The sequence below is a fragment of the Amblyomma americanum genome, chromosome 2 (genome assembly GCF_052857255.1).
Source record: "Amblyomma americanum isolate KBUSLIRL-KWMA chromosome 2, ASM5285725v1, whole genome shotgun sequence".
In the NCBI taxonomy this organism is placed as follows: Eukaryota; Metazoa; Arthropoda; class Arachnida; order Ixodida; family Ixodidae; genus Amblyomma; species Amblyomma americanum.
Window position 1 is genome coordinate 39,194,087 of NC_135498.1, and position 19,269 is coordinate 39,213,355.

At 47.6% G+C, this 19,269-nt stretch overlaps 1 protein-coding gene across 2 annotated transcripts in view; it reads left to right on the top strand.

Annotated features, from left to right (window-relative positions):
• LOC144121049 (membrane metallo-endopeptidase-like 1) overlaps positions 1-19,269 on the top strand; it is a 50,581-nt gene continuing 31,312 nt past the window's right edge. The window contains exons 1-7 of one of the 2 annotated variants that reach the window (XM_077653967.1): positions 1-81; positions 503-608; positions 1,599-1,708; positions 14,744-14,878; positions 17,634-17,723; positions 18,262-18,452; positions 18,536-18,760. In XM_077653967.1, the coding sequence (XP_077510093.1) occupies positions 14,764-14,878; positions 17,634-17,723; positions 18,262-18,452; positions 18,536-18,760 (621 nt within the window). In that variant the 5' untranslated portion in view covers positions 1-81; positions 503-608; positions 1,599-1,708; positions 14,744-14,763. Of the gene's footprint in view, positions 82-502; positions 609-1,598; positions 1,719-14,743; positions 14,879-17,633; positions 17,724-18,261; positions 18,453-18,535; positions 18,761-19,269 lie in introns of those variants that run through there. The other variant, XM_077653968.1, reaches the window with a different exon arrangement.

Here is a 19,269-nt window from a genome sequence, read left to right on the forward strand (position 1 = left end):
ATTCGCTGCTCCTCGGCCTAGCTGCCACGTCGTCCACGAGTCAAGGGGGTGTGGTCCGTTTTAAATCTTCAGTCCTCCGAGGTAACGTGGGCTCTTTTCGTAGCACTGGTGGACTAGCATCTTCTCATTAAATCAAGCAGGACTGAACGGACCATCTGATGTAACGAGTGGGAAAACAGCACACAAACTGGGACAACTATCTGTCCAAAGCGTCATTTTAAGTCATCTGAGCCGCTTCGCGCATTTAGATATGGAGAGTCGTTCTCAGAGGCCTGGCGAGAGAACTCCTTCTCATTCCCAAGCAGCATAACCTACCAAAGTTGGCTAACTCACTCTCTCGCTCTTCTCCTGCTCAGCCCAGTGGCGCCACTTCTGGGGGTCTGGTGAACATGCTCTCTGCTTTTAAAGGTTCCCTCTCCACAACCAACGAAAAAGTTTGCAGCTTATTTTACGTCCATTCCGCAGCTGCTTACATCGTTTTTTTCTTGTTTTTGTTTCGTAGGATCCAGTTGAGCAACTGAAGAGCCTGGCGGAAAGGTTGCGTCGGCGGCCTTTATTTTGGAACAAGTGCAGGAACGCTAAATCCATCAGGACGCATGGACAAAGGGGCAAGTTATGTCCTAATCGCTGCTATGTTTTCCAAGACGTGGGTCTTCTGCTCTCGTGGTACTAGGTCTCAGTGAGTCGCTCATGCTCCACGCAGATCATGAAGCAATCTCCCCTGGTGCCGTGCTTCGAACTGGAGGATATGCGTACGCTGTTCCGGGTATCTCCATGGTTTCGGAAACAGTCCTGGAAGGGGTTTATTAGTAAATTATTTAGTATTTCTAGCGCGTCACGTCATTACAAGGAACGATAGGCTCTAGAGGGGAGAACAGAAAGTCGACGATGTTCTCTCTCGCACGCCCCTGGCGCCAAGCTCTGGACAATCTGGCGCCAAACAATGCGCGCCACATCTCTACCCACTTCGCCTTTTGCCATTTCTGCCCACTGCATGCGTTTCTTCTCCTTCTTCCCTCCTCGCATTAAATCACAGTTACATGAACATCGAGCTACGCTTAGATCTTAGCGAATGCGGCATGAGCAATTGCCGGTATAAAATGTCATGCGGTAGAGGAGCCATCCCCTGAAAAAAACTTGAAATCGTCTCGCACTAGCCGTATGCTCTCCGTGGCCTGAAACGAAAGTTCTTGTCGGTGCCAAACTAGTTGGGGTACGCTGAAACCTGATAAGATATGGAATCTTCAGTGCAAGTACGGGCGTTTAGCACTTATGTAAAAGTTGATTTAATTACTATATGTACCGGAAGTTTGATGAAGAATTCCTCAAGTATAGAACTCTTAGCGCACTGTTTGAAAGCCGTTCAGTAAAAGATGCATTACTAAGATTCCAAATTGAAGAATCCGCACCATACACAGCGGTGGCTGGGCTAAGACAGCGTTTATTGCTTTGATGCGTGTTAATAAAGGCGGTGCTCGAAACGGTTAGAGAAGGAGTATGAGGAGGAGGACAGAGGCGATAACTGTTGCCGTAATCTGGCGTGGCGTCATTCCGGTGTAGCACACATTAAGTTCATGCCATGATTCCTTTTTTTGCAGAGGACAATGATTTTCCGGATTACCCTTGGAATCCTGTGCGTCGCTATTTGCGCGTCGGACGGTACACCTTTAGTTCCCGGTAAGTTCTGGAACATGTGATAGCATTCTGCGTAAAAAACTGTTCAACCGCCTCTAATAGTGCTCTTCTCGAAATTCTCAATACTAGTCCACACAGGCTTTCAGTGATCAGAATAAAGAGCCGATATTTCATGAACGAAATGCAACACAGGTTCGTAATGCCGTAGAGTCGAGCAAGTGTCTCGGAATAATCCCAGAACTGCACTAAATCAACCTCGTTCTTCTTTGGGGAATCCGTAAGTTGCTTTCGTTAAAGAAGTTTTTCCATGACTTAAATCTTCTAGACAGAAAAAAATGCTAATGAACAATGCTGACAGCCATAATCACACCACATTCACCATTTATATAACTGATAAGCAAATTAAGTGGGCGCCTCACAGATCATCAGCTGCGGTAAAGTAACCAAAATTTTGAGATTGTCGCGTCTACATGTATTGACCAAGAGTATTACCTCTACGATTACTCCAGGTTTATGAAAGAGCCAAGCCACCGACCGCACTTGGCGCAAAATGCCAGGCATGGAATTCGGCAAGCTTCTATAAATACCTTGTGCTTAAATGGAGTTTAAACCGGCTTGAAAAGTACATTAGAATAAGGCATTGGTATCCGAATAGCACAGATAAGTCACTGAATTGAATTCTTCTCGAGCAACTATTGTTCCTCACTTTCAGACAAACGCAATATTTCGATAGGAATACTTCGTCGGAATAGGAGGAAAGTAGTGCGGAGACTGGCGCCCACTTACAAGCTTGCATGTGAAGGGTCGCTCAGTTATCACACCGCTTAATCGTCCTACGTGAAGTTTCCGGGCGCAGGGAATTTAGAAGCGAGCCTCGTTCAATTTCATCGGCCATTTTTGGATCGGCGAGTCTACCGAGCATTGAGAAACGGTGAAAAAACACGCAGTGAACAGAATAGAAGCGCCAGCTGTTGACAAATGCTATAACAACAGGGTGGTTGGTTTTTGAACCATGCGGTTCCGTTGTCGCTCGTCTTCCTGTTTCGACGAGACCTCGGACAGTGTCGCGTCATAAAGATGACGTAATACCACGATAACTGTAAATGTATGACAAATGAGGAATTTTATTTACGGTTGTCTCACCAACGCACTCAGTTTTTCGCTCAATTGGAACGCTCGCGGTGGTCCCGAAGGGCAATCAATTAGTCTACCATAAATTATTTTTTCTTGTTCTTATTCTTCCTTTTAGTGTCTCTTGAAGGCACAGCTGGTGTCGCGCAGGCTGATATTGTGTTCACCCAGGCGCTGCCTGTACGAACCAGGTTACTAAATATCAAAGCCTTTAAGAATTAGATTTCACTCGTAAAGCTCTTTGTGATGCTGTTCTTTTGTTTTCGTGGTGGGGAATATTGCCTAATTAACCAGCATATCTTTTACCGCGGTGTCGGATAATCTGCTACTATACGTTTGGTCCGGTTGTACTGTATACTGAGAAAGAAGCCGACGATTATCTATTTCTATAAAGCTGGTACTATTGTAGATACGACTCAAGTAGGTACGCAAGGACTGTATACTCCTGGCACTAAGTTCTTACTGTGGGCACGTTCACTGTAATTCTGTCTACAAGAGATTAGAAAGTTTTGGTGATAGCACAAAATAAATTGGCAAATACGATACCAGACAGGAATGTTTTTGGGTGAGCCACTGGTGGGCGGAACGATTAATACTCTACCACTTTGTTGTACATCTCCTGGCTGCAAGTGAGCTTGCGGAAATACTGGCACCGACAAGGGGCGGCTATAAACGAAATAATACAAAAATAAGTTCATTTGTTTTTCAAGTGCTCAGGTTGGTTTATTAGGAAAGAAGGGAAAAAAGCAAACGTTGCATATATTGCTGACAACAAATAAATGCCCTCTAGTGGTTGCTTTATTCCATGGGTAGCGAGAAGTATATTTTTGAATATCAATAATACTTGAGGGGACACTTAAGGGTATGACGCCAAAGCGTTAGTGGCTCCCTTCAGCGGCGTGAAGCCCTCTTTGTGTATCGCCTCGCCTAGGTTTGCCTACATGCGCATATATGCGTAATTGTTCATTCCCTACTTTATATTCCTAGATCGCGAGGAGTCCTCACACCACTTTTTGTGCAGTTGTGCAGCGGTTAAGCGATGACCCACTGCACCAGCTGATGGCTGTTTTAAACTCAGAAACCGCCGACGCTTGTGAGACCCAGGTATAGTTCTTCCCGAGCAACCTCTCGTAACTGATCGTTAACTTAACTGCAACCTGTCACAGTGGACAGATTGTGATGACGTCACAAGTTCACGCGATCGACCTAGGTCGCAGAAGGGTCACGTGCGTTTTCTCTGACAACGCCAACGCTGGATTTTCTGCGGAACGGGCGCCTATAATGATTGGTTATCCGAAAATAAAAGGCGCAGTAACTCTCTCATTTCTCGGGGGACAGCTCAAGTGCGCCGTGAGGGAAGGGAGAAAGGTGAGAGTCAAAAAAGAAAGAGTGACAGGTGCCGTAGTGGAGGTCTCCGGAATAATTTCGACCACCTGGCTATCGTTCACGCGCACTGATATCGCACAGCACACGGTCGCATTTTTAGTTCTGCCTCCATCGAAACGCGGCCGCAACGGGAAGTCTTAACACTTTCGCGTTAAAGAGATTTCCTTTACACCGGCTTCCACGGGAATAGCGTCCGAAGCCTTTCCTTATATACTCTATTTCACGTCAATTACAGCAGGTAATTTTTTGCGGTGTTCTGCAATTTTATGCGAATATTCAGCGCCATTCTGTGTGCCTCATTTTACTCTGTCCTGTTTGGTTGCTCTGTGGAGAGAGAGAGAAACAACTTTATTGAAACACCAGTCAATGCACGCCACGAGAGAAGTCCATCTCCCCCGTAGGCCGGAATCGCTTGGGACACAGCAGCAGCAAGGGCTTGACTGATGATGTCCTGACGTCTGGGCTGCACAGCAAAGCCTCCCAGGACTCTAGAGTGCGCGAGCTATCGCACCTAGTCGGACATGTCCGCACCATGTGGGCCAAATTTGCTGCCTCCTCGCAAAATTTGCACTATGACCTGAAGACTTCAGGATGCGACTGGAAATATGAATTGTAACCAAATCGCCCAGTCTGCAGTTCTTCTTATGCGAGTTCGCTGGTTATATCAAAACTGCAGCTTCAAGGCCTGTGATATCAAGTGGTTGCTGAAACTGCAACTGACGTGAAATGCGAGCTCATGCTCGCAGTGTCTATTAAGCGATAACGCATACAGCTCCTACGGTCGAAAAGCAGTCGTCTTAACCTAGGATTGTGAGGAAGGCCTCAAAACTTAACGGAAATATTCCCAGAATTCGGCGGCATTGGGGTTCGAACCCAGGCCTTCTGCTTGCCAGAAGGGCACGCAACGCGTACGCCACAAAGGGTCTTTATCTTCGCAACATCGTATTTACTATGCGAAATTATGTATGTACAGGAGGGGATATGTAGAGATTATGTACAAATACCTGAGCTAGTGGCTGCTCTGCACTGGTTTGACAGAAGACAACACGAATAAAAGGGCGGCAAAGATAGACGATGCATCAACAGCGGAAACCAGTCCGGTACAAAGTCCCTCTCATCAGATATGTCCCTGAGCTGGAGCATCATTCGGCTAAATTGGCTTCTCGCTGAAACAAGAGATTCAGCGTTGCGGTCTAGCATGCGCGTTTTCCACATGCTGTTAAGTCTAATGAGAAAAAAAACATGTCGTATGGTTCATAATCAGGTTCAGCAGCCACAAGGTAATGTACACAGTAGGTTAGGAACTTCTTTAGCGTCCTTTTCAGCACATCCCAAAAAAAAATCGCATCCTTGTAGTTGAAAAAACAGTGTTCAATTGTTTCAGGTACATTCCGCAGACGACAGGTAACAGAAGGTACAAAAATATTCTTCCCATCGAGGCAGGTTTTAGCAGGTAGACCTTTGGTGTGCAATTTATAGAAAAAGGTTTATGTGCAAGGAGGAAACGGCATCAAAGGGTCGTTGGTACAAGCGTGTCAGAGGGGCACCAAGTGAAAGTGTTGTGGTGTGTATGACAGTAAGGTGTGCTGGAGATGTGTACTGATGTTATCATAAATAAAAAATAAAAAAGAAGGAAAAGGGGTCATCGCATCTACACTTATTGCGAAGCTTAAGCGCCGTCCTAACTTTTAAATCAGGGTTTGTGACGAAGAACTTATTGCGCTCGCCCGTATTAACTAGTCTGTTTATTTGCAGCAGTGAGTGACCAAAAATGCTGTGACTTTTTTCAAGGTGAAACAGGCTCAGACGGAAATGTCTGCGAGAAACGAGAATGCCTAGACTTTGGTAAGCTAGCAGCAATTATGTTAATTTCATTAGCTATTTGCTTGCATGCAAACAGGTTGCTCGTCTACCGCTACTGATACATGTGTTTCCAAGTTTCAGTGCATTTCCTGTTAATTTTTTTTTGGCAGTGCATTACCCTCAGCTTGGTAACTTTAAAAAGCTTTCAAATACGCGTCCCTCTTTTATTACTGTAACTGTACGTGAGTGTAGCATAATTTAAAGAACCATCTATGTTTAATAGCCAGCCTTTAAAATGCGTGCTTGCTCGTGTTATCCGCCCCCCCCCCCCCCCCCCAAAAAAAAAAATTCACAGTGGCTTAAAACTGTTAATCTTATTCTAGCGAAAAGCGATTTGCGCCAGCAACATCACCGTGTTGTCTACGCCACCGTGTGCCAGTGTTCGTGGGTGCCAGTAAGGAATAAGCGGCGCGCTGTGAAGTACTTTTACTTTATTGGGGCGGCAGCTAAGGCATTTGTCGCTGCGCTCAGCCGCTTTAAACTGCAGCGTGCAGAACGAAATGAGTTGAATGAAATAGATGTGAAAGAAAGGAGACACGTGTCGCGAAACCATGTCCGCTGAAGTTGAGGTGACGGCTGCTTCAGCTACAGATACCAGAATTTTCAACCACGCCCCCCTCCCCTCCCGCCTCCTGTGCCCTCATGCCGGCGCTAACTTTTAAAAGAGCCCGCTGACATCATCTGCCTGTCAACAAAAGCCTACCGAGCGTTTTTTTACATGGTTTCCGCAAAGGCTTTTAGTGCGGAAGCTCTACTCCTGATGATGATGATGGTAATGATGCTGGCTATCCCTTTGTATCGGGAGATCAATGGCACTAAAAACTGGATCAAGACAAGAAGGTAACAAAAAATAAAAAAATAATAAAAACACCTAACCCACGCCCGTGGCACGTTTTCGACTCACTGAGCCTTCAAGGAGCGTGACCGTGTCGTGCGGGCCACCAATGTTCCAAGCGCCGCTTGGTTCGCTCAACCAGCTTCCATTGCTGTGGCTCGTCGGGTCGGCGAAAACCGAGTGCCATAGCTAGTGCCCCGAGGCTATTGGATCCGCTGACCGGGTCAGACGGTATAGGGCCAACTGCGGAATTGTCCTGTGCATCCGAAACCGACGGGCGTAGGCTTGCACACTCCAGCACGATGTGCTCGATGGTTTCCTCAGCACCTCCGCAAAGTTCACACGTCGTGCTCATACCCTCCGTGTACTTTGCTCGAAGACATCGGGTGCGAAGCACACCGCTCCTAGCTTCGCACAACAGCCCACTGCCCCTAGTGTTGTCATGTAGGGGCTCTTTTTCGACCTTCGATTTCCCTTGTTGGTTAACGGCCAGGGCTGGCTTCTCGCGGGCCGTCTGCTGCCAACGACGCTACTCCTCGCATCGCACTTGCTCTCGGATCTTCTGCCGTCTGTTGGGTTGAAAACTTGACGTGTGGGGGGGGGGGGAGGAGGGGAGGGGAGTTGTACCACTCCGTATTTATTCGCCAGACTCTTGGTGCGACGGGCCCACTTGGTGTTGACACACCTCAGGTGGACATACTGGGCCCGCGCCCAGCGGCCATCCGGCATTTCGCTAAGGCGGCGCTCGTAGTTCAGTTTGGCTACGGCCGTGCCTCAAAGGAGGACCTCCCCAGATCACCCTGTACCGCTTCGTTCGGCACACTGCCGTGAGCCCCCATGGTCATTCGTCCCACTTCTCTCGGTCACGTCTCCAAACCTTGGCGAGTCACGGAGGATAAATAGATGACTGCGTTGCCGAATGTAAGGCCTCGCACCACCACTGCCTTCCATAGCGACCGGGTGACTTCAAAGCGGTTGAAAGCCCATAGGGCGCGTGAGCTCAGGAATGCTCGTCGTCCGATGGCCTTCGTCCGGAGTCGCTTCTCAAAATCCTGTATATAGTTTCGGCCGGCCGAGATTTCTATTCCCAGGTATCTGTAGAACGGCAACCAAGGAACACTGCTGTTCTGAAGATGAAGGGGTGGGGTCTCTTTCCCACCGTGCTCGGACGCCTGCGGCTGGAACCTGACTGCTGCAGACTTCACGGCGTTGAAACGGAGCCCGAGGCCATCGCCCTCAGATGAGCATATGTCGAGGAGGCTCTGGAGATCTCCCACACGTTGTCCGCAAGCAGTACTATATCGTATGCGTACAGGAGGGCTGGTAGCTTGCGAGTGCGAGTGGCGCCATCCTCCATGTAGGTGAGGTTGAAACCTACACCGCTCTCTACAAGGCGCCGCTCCAGCACCGAGATAAACAACATGAACAGGATCGGCGACATAGGGCAGCCCTGATGCAATCCCCTAGACACGCTGATTGGCCTGGTGGTTGAGGCCCCCCAGTGGATCACAGCCTGGGTTTCAGTGTATAAAGCCTTCACCAAGTGTAGTAGCGGTTCTGGCATAGCCTATGCCTCCAGGACTTCTCACAGTCGATTTTGCTCCACTGAGTCATATACCTGGGCTATATCCAGAAAGCCCAGTACAAGCTCTCGCTTCTCTTTGGCGGCAATCTCAATGAAAGATGTCACAACGAAAATGTTGTCTTCCAGTCGGCGATTGGGTTGAAAGTCATTTTGCAGTTCGCCCAGAATTTTAGCACCTTCCGCCCATTTCTGTACGCGAGCTCGCAGAATGTGGCAATACAAGCGATACAATGCGGATGTTCCTGTAATAGGTCTATAGCTTTTCAAGAGGGCCTTGTCTCTTCCTCTCTTTAGGACGTACCAGTCGTATCCATGAACACCGTCACCCTGGTGGAGCAGTGCCCGTGGTCATTACATCGTTCAAGGCGTCCCTCAGCAGTTCCCGTGTTCTGTTCTCCATCTTTTTTGTTAACAATGGTGGCAGCATGCCATCCAGCCCTGCTGCCAAGCTTCCCGCCATGTGTCGCAGAGCTCCCTTCAGCTCCCCCTCTGTGACAATTTCACATCCCGATCCGGCAGGTGGGCTTGTGGGTGGTAGTGCTGCACTACCATGGCCTATCAAGGATTGGAACTGGTCGGCCATATGTGATTCAATGTAGCCCAGGCAGGCTACTTCCTCGGCCTCCTCCCCTGTGGTTGGTTCTCGCAGGGTCACCGTGTTAGTTTTAGCCATTGGTTGAAGGGTCTGGATATATCGCCAGAATTTCGCTGGTCCATCTCTGCCAGCTGATTTAATTTCATGGAGAAGCTTTCTGGTAACTGCCAGCATCATCTGTTCTACCAAAGCGGCCATATGCTTTTTCGCTTCAATGTATGCCTCCCACAGCTTATCTGTTATGTCAGGTGTGCCCCGCAGTGCGGCATGTCGAAGCTCTCTACAATCAGCTTTACGTTGCTTTAGAGCATTGGACGCCTCTTTGTTCCACCATGCCTATGTCTATGTCTTCTGGAGTACTTCTGGATTGGCCCGCTGGCTTTTACTGAAGCTATTGCCTTTTTTATCCAGAGTTCAAAGTCTTTATATGATTGCACATCTACATCCTCAGCCTCGCTCTCCAGCAGTGCCACAATATCTTCAATTTCTGTCGGTGTCAAATCATTTCGATATTCTGGGTGTGCCCTGTCAACATGTGTATGACCCTCCCTTCCAAATGACAGCACAAAACTGTTGTGGTCGCTTCCGGTGCTTTGGGAGCCTTCTTTTTTAATCATCATCTCTTGGAGCTGAGGCAGAAGGGCATGTGCTATTAAGCAGTAGTCTATGCTGCTGGTCTTCTTGTGCATTGTCCAAGTCGTCTTCCCCCTACACTTGTCTGTGGTATCGACAACCACTAAGTCTTGTCTTTGGGACCAGTTCAGGAGCAATCTGCCCATTCTGTCCATCACACCATCCAGATACTCGATGTGGGCATTGAAGCCCCCTACAATAATGACTGGCATATTGCTCATGGCAGCCATATCGGTCTCTAGGCACCTCAGAGTATCAGGGTTTTCTGATACGCCCACTGTACTGTACACCGGTAAACCAGGCCTAGTGCTGTCATGCGGGTGCCCAAATTTCCTGTCAACCACATGTGTTCCTGGCATGTCCCTGGAATCCTCTCCCAACTGGAACCAACCCTGTATAGAAAGCCTAGGCCACCACCCCTCCTTTTTTTATCTAGGCGGTTTAAGCCTTCCCATATACAGTCTTTGCTTTGTGGTGGGGTTTCTTCATTGCGTAGATGGGTTTCGACAAGCCCTGTGACTGTGATTTCTTGCTTCTGTAGATTGTTGTAAAGTTCTTCCCACTTTTGCTCCCGTCGACCCCCTTGCATGTTTAGGTAAAAAATCCTTTGCCTGTTACTTATGCCTCTGCTCCGTCGTTGTCTTCTCTTTCTTCGCTGTGTGTGAAGTTTAGTAACATCACCTCTATCCCCAACAGGGCCTACTCTACCAACCGTCACCCTTTACCCCTGCTCACTGTGCTGCTCAGCATTGTGTTCTTCTAGGGGTTGCCCCCCCCCCCCCCCCCAGAATATGTTCCTCTCTTTCGATCGGTTTGGTGAGCCCATCATTTGTAGCAGTGTCTGGCCCAGGGCATGCATAAAGGGGGTTGCAGAATGTACTCCTGGGTTGGGCCCTCTTCTGCCTTTGTTGGAACGGTAGATTCCTAAAAAAGAGCAGGCTCTGTGTGCCCGAGTCGACACCCAAGTTCATTTGCTGCTCGCTCGGTGTATATGTCCTGTTGCTGTCCAACCGCCCATGTCGTTGGTATGAACTGCACTCGATGTCCGGGGTCCTTGCATGCGTTCTTCATTCCTTCGTTTCACACTGCAAGGCCAGCAGGGGTGGTCGCCGTCTGGGGGAGACCGTATACTATGAAGCGGTGTTGTGGAGCCAGCTGCAACCACGTATCCAGGTGGCCTTTCACTTTCTGAAAAGCCTCCTCCGCTGGCCAATCCTCCTTCTTTGCATCATTTATCCCAGCGTGCAGTACCACCAGGGCCTCCTGTACCTGCCAGACATCCGTTGCATCATTCAGGGCCTCACAGGCCTTTTGGAAGGTTTCTTCTGCCTCTGTCCTGATGTGTACTCTCTTGTGCCAGTTTGAAGCCTTTAGTATAGCGGGCTTCATACGGTAGGCGTTGTGATCCCTGTATAGGAATACACTGCGGTCTTTCCTTCCCTGTCCATGTGGATCCCATGTTTCTACCCTTTTTTCTTGGATCTATACTCCGAGCTTCGTGCTTCAGGTGTTTGGTGGCACTGCTGCTGGAAATACTTTGTCGCTGTTTCAGTACTTCCTCATGTGACAAGTCGGGCAGTATCGGCTAAGCTCCTGGCGTCCTCTTCTTCACTTTCACTTGTATTCTCTTTTCCACTTATGCATGAATCTGGTGTGGGCTGTCCTGGCGTTTGCGCCTTTAGGGTGCCCACCGACTCCCAAGCCATTGGTTCAACAGCGGCTGGCTGCCGCACACGAGTTGTTCCCGAACACAGCTCGCTCAGTGTCTGCCTTAGTTTAACCACTTGTTCTTCCAGAGCAGTCCTCCTTCTTCTCTCCGCCTCAAGCTCCACCTTCAGGCCGCTTCTTTCCGCCTATATCGCGGCGAGTTCGGCGTCCAGCCGCGACTTGAGGTTGGCGATCTCCGGCTTCCAGTTTTCCTTCTCTTTAGCAGCGTAGTCAGTGAGCTGATCTCGCAAAACGTTCATTTTTATGCATTGGTGGCACTTGAAAGCAGGGTCTTCCCGAGCGTTGTGTACGGTTTCATACGGCGTGTCCTCCAATACGAGCCACAATTTGGATGTCGTACACTGGACCCACTCCTTGATCGCAGAGTCTTCCTGAGCGGTTGCATTCGTCTGACCACGACGCCCCATGGCAGAGAAGGTGGTGGCGGGAAAAGGGGGGTGCCGTTCACTCACTCCTGACGATCTTACTCTCAACTCATCGCCCCGCAGCGCTCACACATATAAACTGTCGCACGCATATCCGCACACCGGCTCCGTAAAAAGCGGACCGGCAGTTAAAATTAACCGCCAATGGACTTCAGCACACACAAAGGCACTCCGCACTCACAGTAGTAACCGGATTCACATCAAGGTCGCCTGCCTTTGTGAAAGCCGGCTTATAGTCGTCAGAGACCTCGTGAGCTTCGCCCATCGGTTTAGGTGAACCGAATGTCCGATTGGATGCACCAAAAAGCACTGAAACTTCAAAACCACTCAAGTCGCGAGCCGACGCCATGTTTAATCAATGCCGCCCCTCCCATTGCAAAACCTTAAGGTCATGTCGCTCCGAAGAACGACCTTCAAGCGGAGGAGTGAGAGGGAGGGGGTGCGGCTGTGACGTCATACCATGGGGCTCACCGTGCCTCAGGGAGCGACCACTTCATCCTTAGCCTAGAAATAGCCACAGGAGAAATGAAGAGATGCATAGGGACTGCCAAAATCACCGACTGGGAAGCCTTCAGAAACCACAGCGGCGAAACCACAAAACCGATAACCAACCTAGAAGAGTGGTGCACGGAGCTTACGAAGACCAGACAAAAATACAGGAAGATAATTGTTCGCACGGAACAAAAAGCAGACGAAGACAGCCACCTTCGTCACCTATCGGAAGCACGAAGAAGCTTTATCAAGAGATGGAGGCGGCTAAAACACAACAGGAAATTCAAGCTGAAGGTCGCTGCGAACTAACCAAGAAGGCATCATAGCACCCAGACAAAATCGCCACGCAAAACTTGCAACAGTTCAAGAAGGAACACTAGCAATGCCCAGAACTTGGAACATACTAAGAGCCTTGATAGACCCAACAAAAACCAAAACAGAAAGCGGCAAGTTCATGAAAAGACTAATCCGCACCTTCCCCGGAACGAAAAACCAACTAACAAAGGCACTGAGGGAGAAATGCTACGGCGCAACCACGCACCCAAAGCAAGACCAAGGATACACAGGAGAAGACAGCCCCGAGATGTATAGGCCAATCACCGATGAGGAAGTAAGGGCATGCCATAGGGGAAGCCAAATAGAATACGGCAGTCGGAAAGGACAGAATAAATAACGCTACCATTAGAAACATGGGATACACGGCCATCGCCGAACTTCCAAAGTACCTAAACGAAATCTGGGAACAATGAATCGTGCCGGCGAAATGGAAGCATGCAGAGGTAATTATGATACCCAAGCCGGGCAAAAGACTCCAAATCAAAAACCTAAGACCAATCTTCCTAACCTCCTGTTTAGGGAAGATATACGAGAGAGTGGTCAATGAAAGGATCACAAACTACATGGAGGACAAGGGACATTACCCTGATGCCATGTTTGGCTTCAGAAGGGGACTGTCCGCGCAAGACGTACTCCTACTCATTGACGTCCTCACTGAAATACCAAGAAGTGGAGAACACATAGTACCAGCGCTCGACATAAAGGGAGCCTTCGATAACGTGGGACGATAACCTGGGACAATAATATAAACTGTGGAAACAGAGACGTCTGGAATGTCAAAGCCTGCTTGATGGAATGAACGGATACGATAGGCATCGGAAACGCAAGATCTGAGAGCTTCACGGTGCCAAACAAGGGCACCTCTCAAGGCTCAGTAATATCACCGCTACTGTTCAACGTAGCGATGATGGTACGTACGAAAGTACTTGACGAAATAGAAAACATCAGCTAAGCATTGAATGCAGATGACATAACAATATGGACAGCCACAGGCTCTCTAGCAGCAAAAGAAGAGCGACTGCAAAGAGCAATCGACCATACTGAACAATACGCCAGGGCCAGAGGTATCGTGCTCAGCAAAAAAATCAGAATACGTAAGGATCACAAAAGCTACACGGAAATACGACTCCCAAATCACCCTGAAAGGAGTCGCGTGCTTTAACCAGTGCTTAAGCTGTGTATCATAGACGGTACATTAAATCTAACGATTCTTATCATCAAGAACGTCGGCAGGGTGCGTTGGCGAAGGATAGAGCGAGGAAACGAGCTAAGATTGAAGCATAAACCGAAGAAAAACGACAGTCTGGTCTGGAGACGCAGCGGCAGCAGTGGCGTGAACAAAGACAGAGGAAGATGGTAGCGGACACTGCCATTGCCTCCGCTTCGAGGTTCCGCTCTGTAAACTATAGTGCAGCTGGGATGAATCGCAGCTTATTTAAATAAAAATGAAAATTGTTTTTTTAGGGGGGGGGGGGGGGGAGAAATGGCACAGTATCTGTCTCACATATTGGCGGACATCTGAACCGCGCCGTAAGGAAAGACATAAAGAAGGCATTGCCGTAGTGGAGGGTTCCGGAGTAATTTCGACCACCTGGGGATCCCCAACGTGTACTGACGTTGCACAGCACACGGGCGCCTTTGCGTTTTCGCCTCCATCGAAGCAAATGGAGGCGTTTGCGCCTAGCGATAGGCTTAAGCTGCGGCACTCCATCTTTCGCTACCAAAGCGGTGTCGGGACCGTTCGCGTTATCACGGGTGTGTGGAACCCACCCCCGAAGCGCCGAAATCCAACGAAGTCAGCGCCAGGCATGCGCACGCCGCAGCCGTTTATGACGAAGGCAACGCACACGTGTTGAATGCACTCTCAAGGCCATCGAGGTTGAGTTGGCTATTACAGCTTCTCGCTGCAAACCATATGTTACTCACGTTAAAGGGTTATTTCTGTTTTACCTGTCCGGGCTGGTTTGTAAACATGTGATTTTTTAATTCTTAATTCGATCTGGGAATGCGACAGTATAGTAAACAAAAAAGATCAAATTTATTAAGTGCTTGATCACTTCGACCGCGCTGAAACCATTCGTTTTCTTTTTGTAATTCAGTTGAAGAGATTAGATCGCAAATGGGAAAGACCACGCCATGCCAAAACTTTTATAAAAACGTTTGCGGAAAGTGGAAGGGAAGTCTAGAGCTGGAAAGGAAGACTCTGAAGGAGAAAGCAGTGAAGGACCTTGCAAGTAAGTTACCCAATCACAACTTTCTGCAAACTTTTGTTCTTTATTTATTATTAAGCGTCCCGCTAAATGTGGTCCTGTTTAGATGAGTTACTAAACATCAATCATTTTTTCGCCCTCAGTGTGACACTACGGAGTGCATGCTGAGTGTGCAGCGTACAACAATGGATATTGACGAATGCGAAAAAATTTACCTGTGAAGACGTCTAAAAAAGTCTTTGTATGTCATCTTTGACGTATTTATTTTATCAAGGAATTTTAAGCAGGTTTTGAAATACGTATGCGGGCTTCCTTTTCTTCACAACCTACAGTTCTACTAGCAATCACAACTAAAAATCAATGGTGAGCACTGACGATGAACGCTTTGGGCTGCGAAAACACTCTACTGAAATAGCTGTACGAGAGCCCCCTTCCACGCATTTCGTAGGTTTGTCGCTGTAGTTCACTGTCGTGGTAGGTTGCAGCAGAAAAAAACCAGCTCACCTGCAGCCAACAAGAATGTCCTGTTGAAAGAACTCGGCTAAGCTAGAGCGGAAAAAACCCTTTCAAGTTGGCGCGTTCTGTAATCCAAGGTAGCTGACAGATTTTGGCCGCCAGGAAGTTGACGCTCTTCTTAGGAGAGCGGGACAATGCAGCTAAAACTATCAGTTTTCTCCGCGAGAGGACGGCAAGTTTATTCAATACGAAAGTGTATTCTGGTATGTTGCAAAATGACTTAAATGAGGCCTTATAGCAGCTGCGCACTTTCATGCCTTTTACACCGCCGGTTTCGTTGGCCATCGTTTTTTGAGGAAGACGGTGTTGTTCTTTTTTGTCCCACCCCAACATTCTTTGCAGTCGACGGTGAGCTTTAGAACTGCGTAAATTCACTCGGCTAAAAACGTATTCTCATTAAGACGATGGCATATTTGCGATACGGACGGTTTCTTTTAAAATAACCTTAAGTTACCATTGTTTGCTCTCTAAATCGCTAACTGGAGTTACCGCTGCTAGCTAATGCCCAAGAATGTGGGACAAATTGCAGGTGAAAGTAGAATGGGTAATTTTTTTCAAGAAGGGGTAGTGAAAAGCAAAAACCACAGCGTGACAGGCGCCCCAAGTGGGGCATCCTTGCAGAGGCAGAGACTAACTTATGGAATTCGAATCGAACTGCCCCGTGGCAATGCCAGCTGGGTAGCGCCAAACGAGGGTACATTTCATGCTCACGAAGACAGCCTCCAGTGCCGGACAGGAATGTGAAATAAAAGTTTGAGAATGGAGGCGAATCAGCAACAGGAAAGGCACAAAGTTCTAGGTTCACTTCGGAAAGAACACATGGCTGAAAGCGAACGCCGTGATCTGTTTAAATTGTAAATTTTGGGGTGCAACACCCCGAAGAGAGACGTGGGACGTGAGGGATGCCGTAGTGGATGACTCTGGATTAATTTAGGCAAATTGGTGTTCCTTAACGCACGCTGAGGTCACACAGCATGCGGGTGATTTTGAATTTCGCCTCCGTCGAAATCAGGCTGCTGTGACAGAGATTCAATCGCGCCGCCTTAGCATCAGCAACTGAACGCCAAAGTCATTGAGTCATCGCGGCAGGTTAACCTAATCTGTGAAGGTAGAAATTTAGGGAATTAATCTTGCATAGCAAATGTGAGAGAATCTCCTCCCATTGACGAGAAATGCATTATTGAATATTTTATGTGAGCTTCATATTCCTCTCAATTTTTCAAAGATATGAATGCTCCACGTGTTTGAGCAACAGCGAATTCCTGATGCAACTGCTCCGCATTAAGGAAAAACAATGAACTAAATGCAGAATAGATGCTCTAAATCAAGACGACATGAGAAAGTCCGCCAACTCATTCATGCAAATTCCTTGATGTCCGCCTTTATATCAAGGAACCCACACAAGCCTTTCCTGACGAACACAGTAAGGCACAAGTCCTAAATATAGATGATGAAAACGTTACAGGTTAGGATGTGTCAGGGCAGTGCAAACTTAAAGAAAACTGAAAGAATACATCTGCATGTACATTTTCTCTTTCCGATTCTTCCTTTGAATCAGTTTGCACACTTCATCTCTTTCCCGATGAATATGATGATGACTTTTAATGGCGCAATGGCAGATTGTCCAAAGAGCGAAATAGCACAAGGCGATTTTTGCCTGCAAAAAGCCGGGTCAAGAACCCCTTTTTTTCAGGCGGTTCATCTCTGGTAAGCCGATAAACAGGGCAGGAGAAAGCTTGTACCCATCGTAAATCGGAAGGCACCTGGCGGCGCTGAGGATCATACCTCACCCGTCCTTCCCGCATGCGAGGCTAGCACTTAAACTCCTAGGCCACCTCTGGGGTGCTTCATTTTTCTTCACAACGAGGTTCAGTGTACATTTTGAGTGAGACAGTTACCACGCCTTGGCCGATGAATAACAAGTAGCGCTTTTGCATTCAAAATTGGTCTACGGATTGGCTGAAGAAGTGTGACGATGGTAGCTTATTTGGAGTTATCAGAAAAGGTTTTTATATTTTGTTGCATGCCATGTGCAAAACGATTTACATTATATGGTATTCAGATATTGTGCTCAGCGTCCTAAGGCGATGCATTGGCTATGAGAGACGCAGCGTTCCAAGAAGGGGACGAAAGACTCCATGCTGGTAGCATCGAGTACAGGGCAACTGCACCGGGCGCATTTATTAAATCAGACTCTTTTTTTGCGGGAAACTGGGTATGTGGCGACATTTTATAGCTCCTGCATGATAATTACCTTTCGCAGATCTTCTGGAAGCGGCGTGTGTAGAGCCTACGCAATCACCGAACGCCACGGATAAGCTGATAAATGCGTTCCAGTCATGCACTCTAAAAGGTGACGATTGTTTATATTCAGGATGTTTGCCTGCTTCTGTTCTTTTTGCTTGTGTTTTCTTTATTGGTCGCCGGCGGAACGCGGCTTCATCATTTTGTTTTGCTAGGCGAGAAGCCACCACTCCGCCCTGCTGGATTCTCGCCTTAATCTTTCCATAATCACGCGCACCCGTTTCAAGCATATTTGAGATCATTTTCATTGTTAGATGCGCCCTATATACCTAGAATGTTCCAGGCACTCTTTACATTGCAATACTCTCTCCCGAGTGCAACGAGCACTTTAATCTTCGGCGACAGCTTAGTCCCCTTACCGCTATCGCAGACATATCCATATTAAAATCATAACGATGGTAATGTGCATGCCGACGGATGCCAATTTGAAGAAGTCACCAATTTCAAACTCTGCCATTTGTAGCAGGGAGATGATCTAGCATTTGATACGGAGAAAGTGTCAAGTGAAGGGTATACTCGTTGGCTATACCAATTCAGGTGGGACGGTGTCCACTGGTCTCTTCAAACATAACTCTATTTTGTTGCAGCGGGAAGTGCACAGGCTCTGAAAAATTCTGTGAAAACCGTGCTCGAGGGCTACAATCTGGGTCAGTGGCCGTTGCAGGAAAACGCAGCTACAGGAAATAAACCAACCTACGAGGAAATTCTTCGAGAAGTCGGTCCACTGCCATTGTTTACATATTCTGTCTCATGGAACCAAACGAAGCCCATGATCACGGTAAGGCGATTTCTGTCTTCAGCATTGAAAAATATTTCCTGCAAGAAGCAGCCCTCATGTTGTTCAACAAATCGTTTCTTCAGATAAGCAAACCTACCGACATCTACGTGTCCGACATCGACGACGGCGGTGATTATTACTCCGATTATTACCAAGATTACAATAGAAAAGTGGAAGAAGCATACAGAGAATTTATAAAAAAGACAATAATTCTACTGAGTGACCGTGCTACTGATGTGACAGTAGCTATTGATGAGCAGTCGAAGGCAGCTGACGAAATCATAACCGTAGAGAAGAATTTGTACAAAGTAAGTATCTCCCTGTTCGACGACTAACCCAGAGTTTCCGAGGAACGAGCTTTCGTTCCCTCTCTGTTTTGGTTATGTGGTCAGGGTAGAAAACCAAAAATGTTGTAACATGTATTCACTGCCGTGGCCTAAACTCAGACCATAAAATTTGCATTGACAACGGCTTTCAGTTATCTCACACACAACTTCTTCGCTGTCTCTTCTGGTATATGCTTACTGCTACGAATGTTAGAGGTGTTTTTTATGTGTGTTTTAACTTCGACTTTAAGTTGGCGCACGCCTGCCCTAAAATACTTGCGCACGTAGTCGCAACACTGCTGCAAATGCTCTGGGAAAAAGCAAAATTCAATGTTTATGAGCTTTTCCTCTTACTTTTTGAGCTGCTAACACGTTTGAAAGAAACCTCAGCAGCTTTTGTTTTTATTTTATTAAGTTTATTTTACGTTACAGCACTTCTTACAGAAAGGGAAGTTTTCTCGGCCATTCAATGAAGGCGGCACTGCTAATAG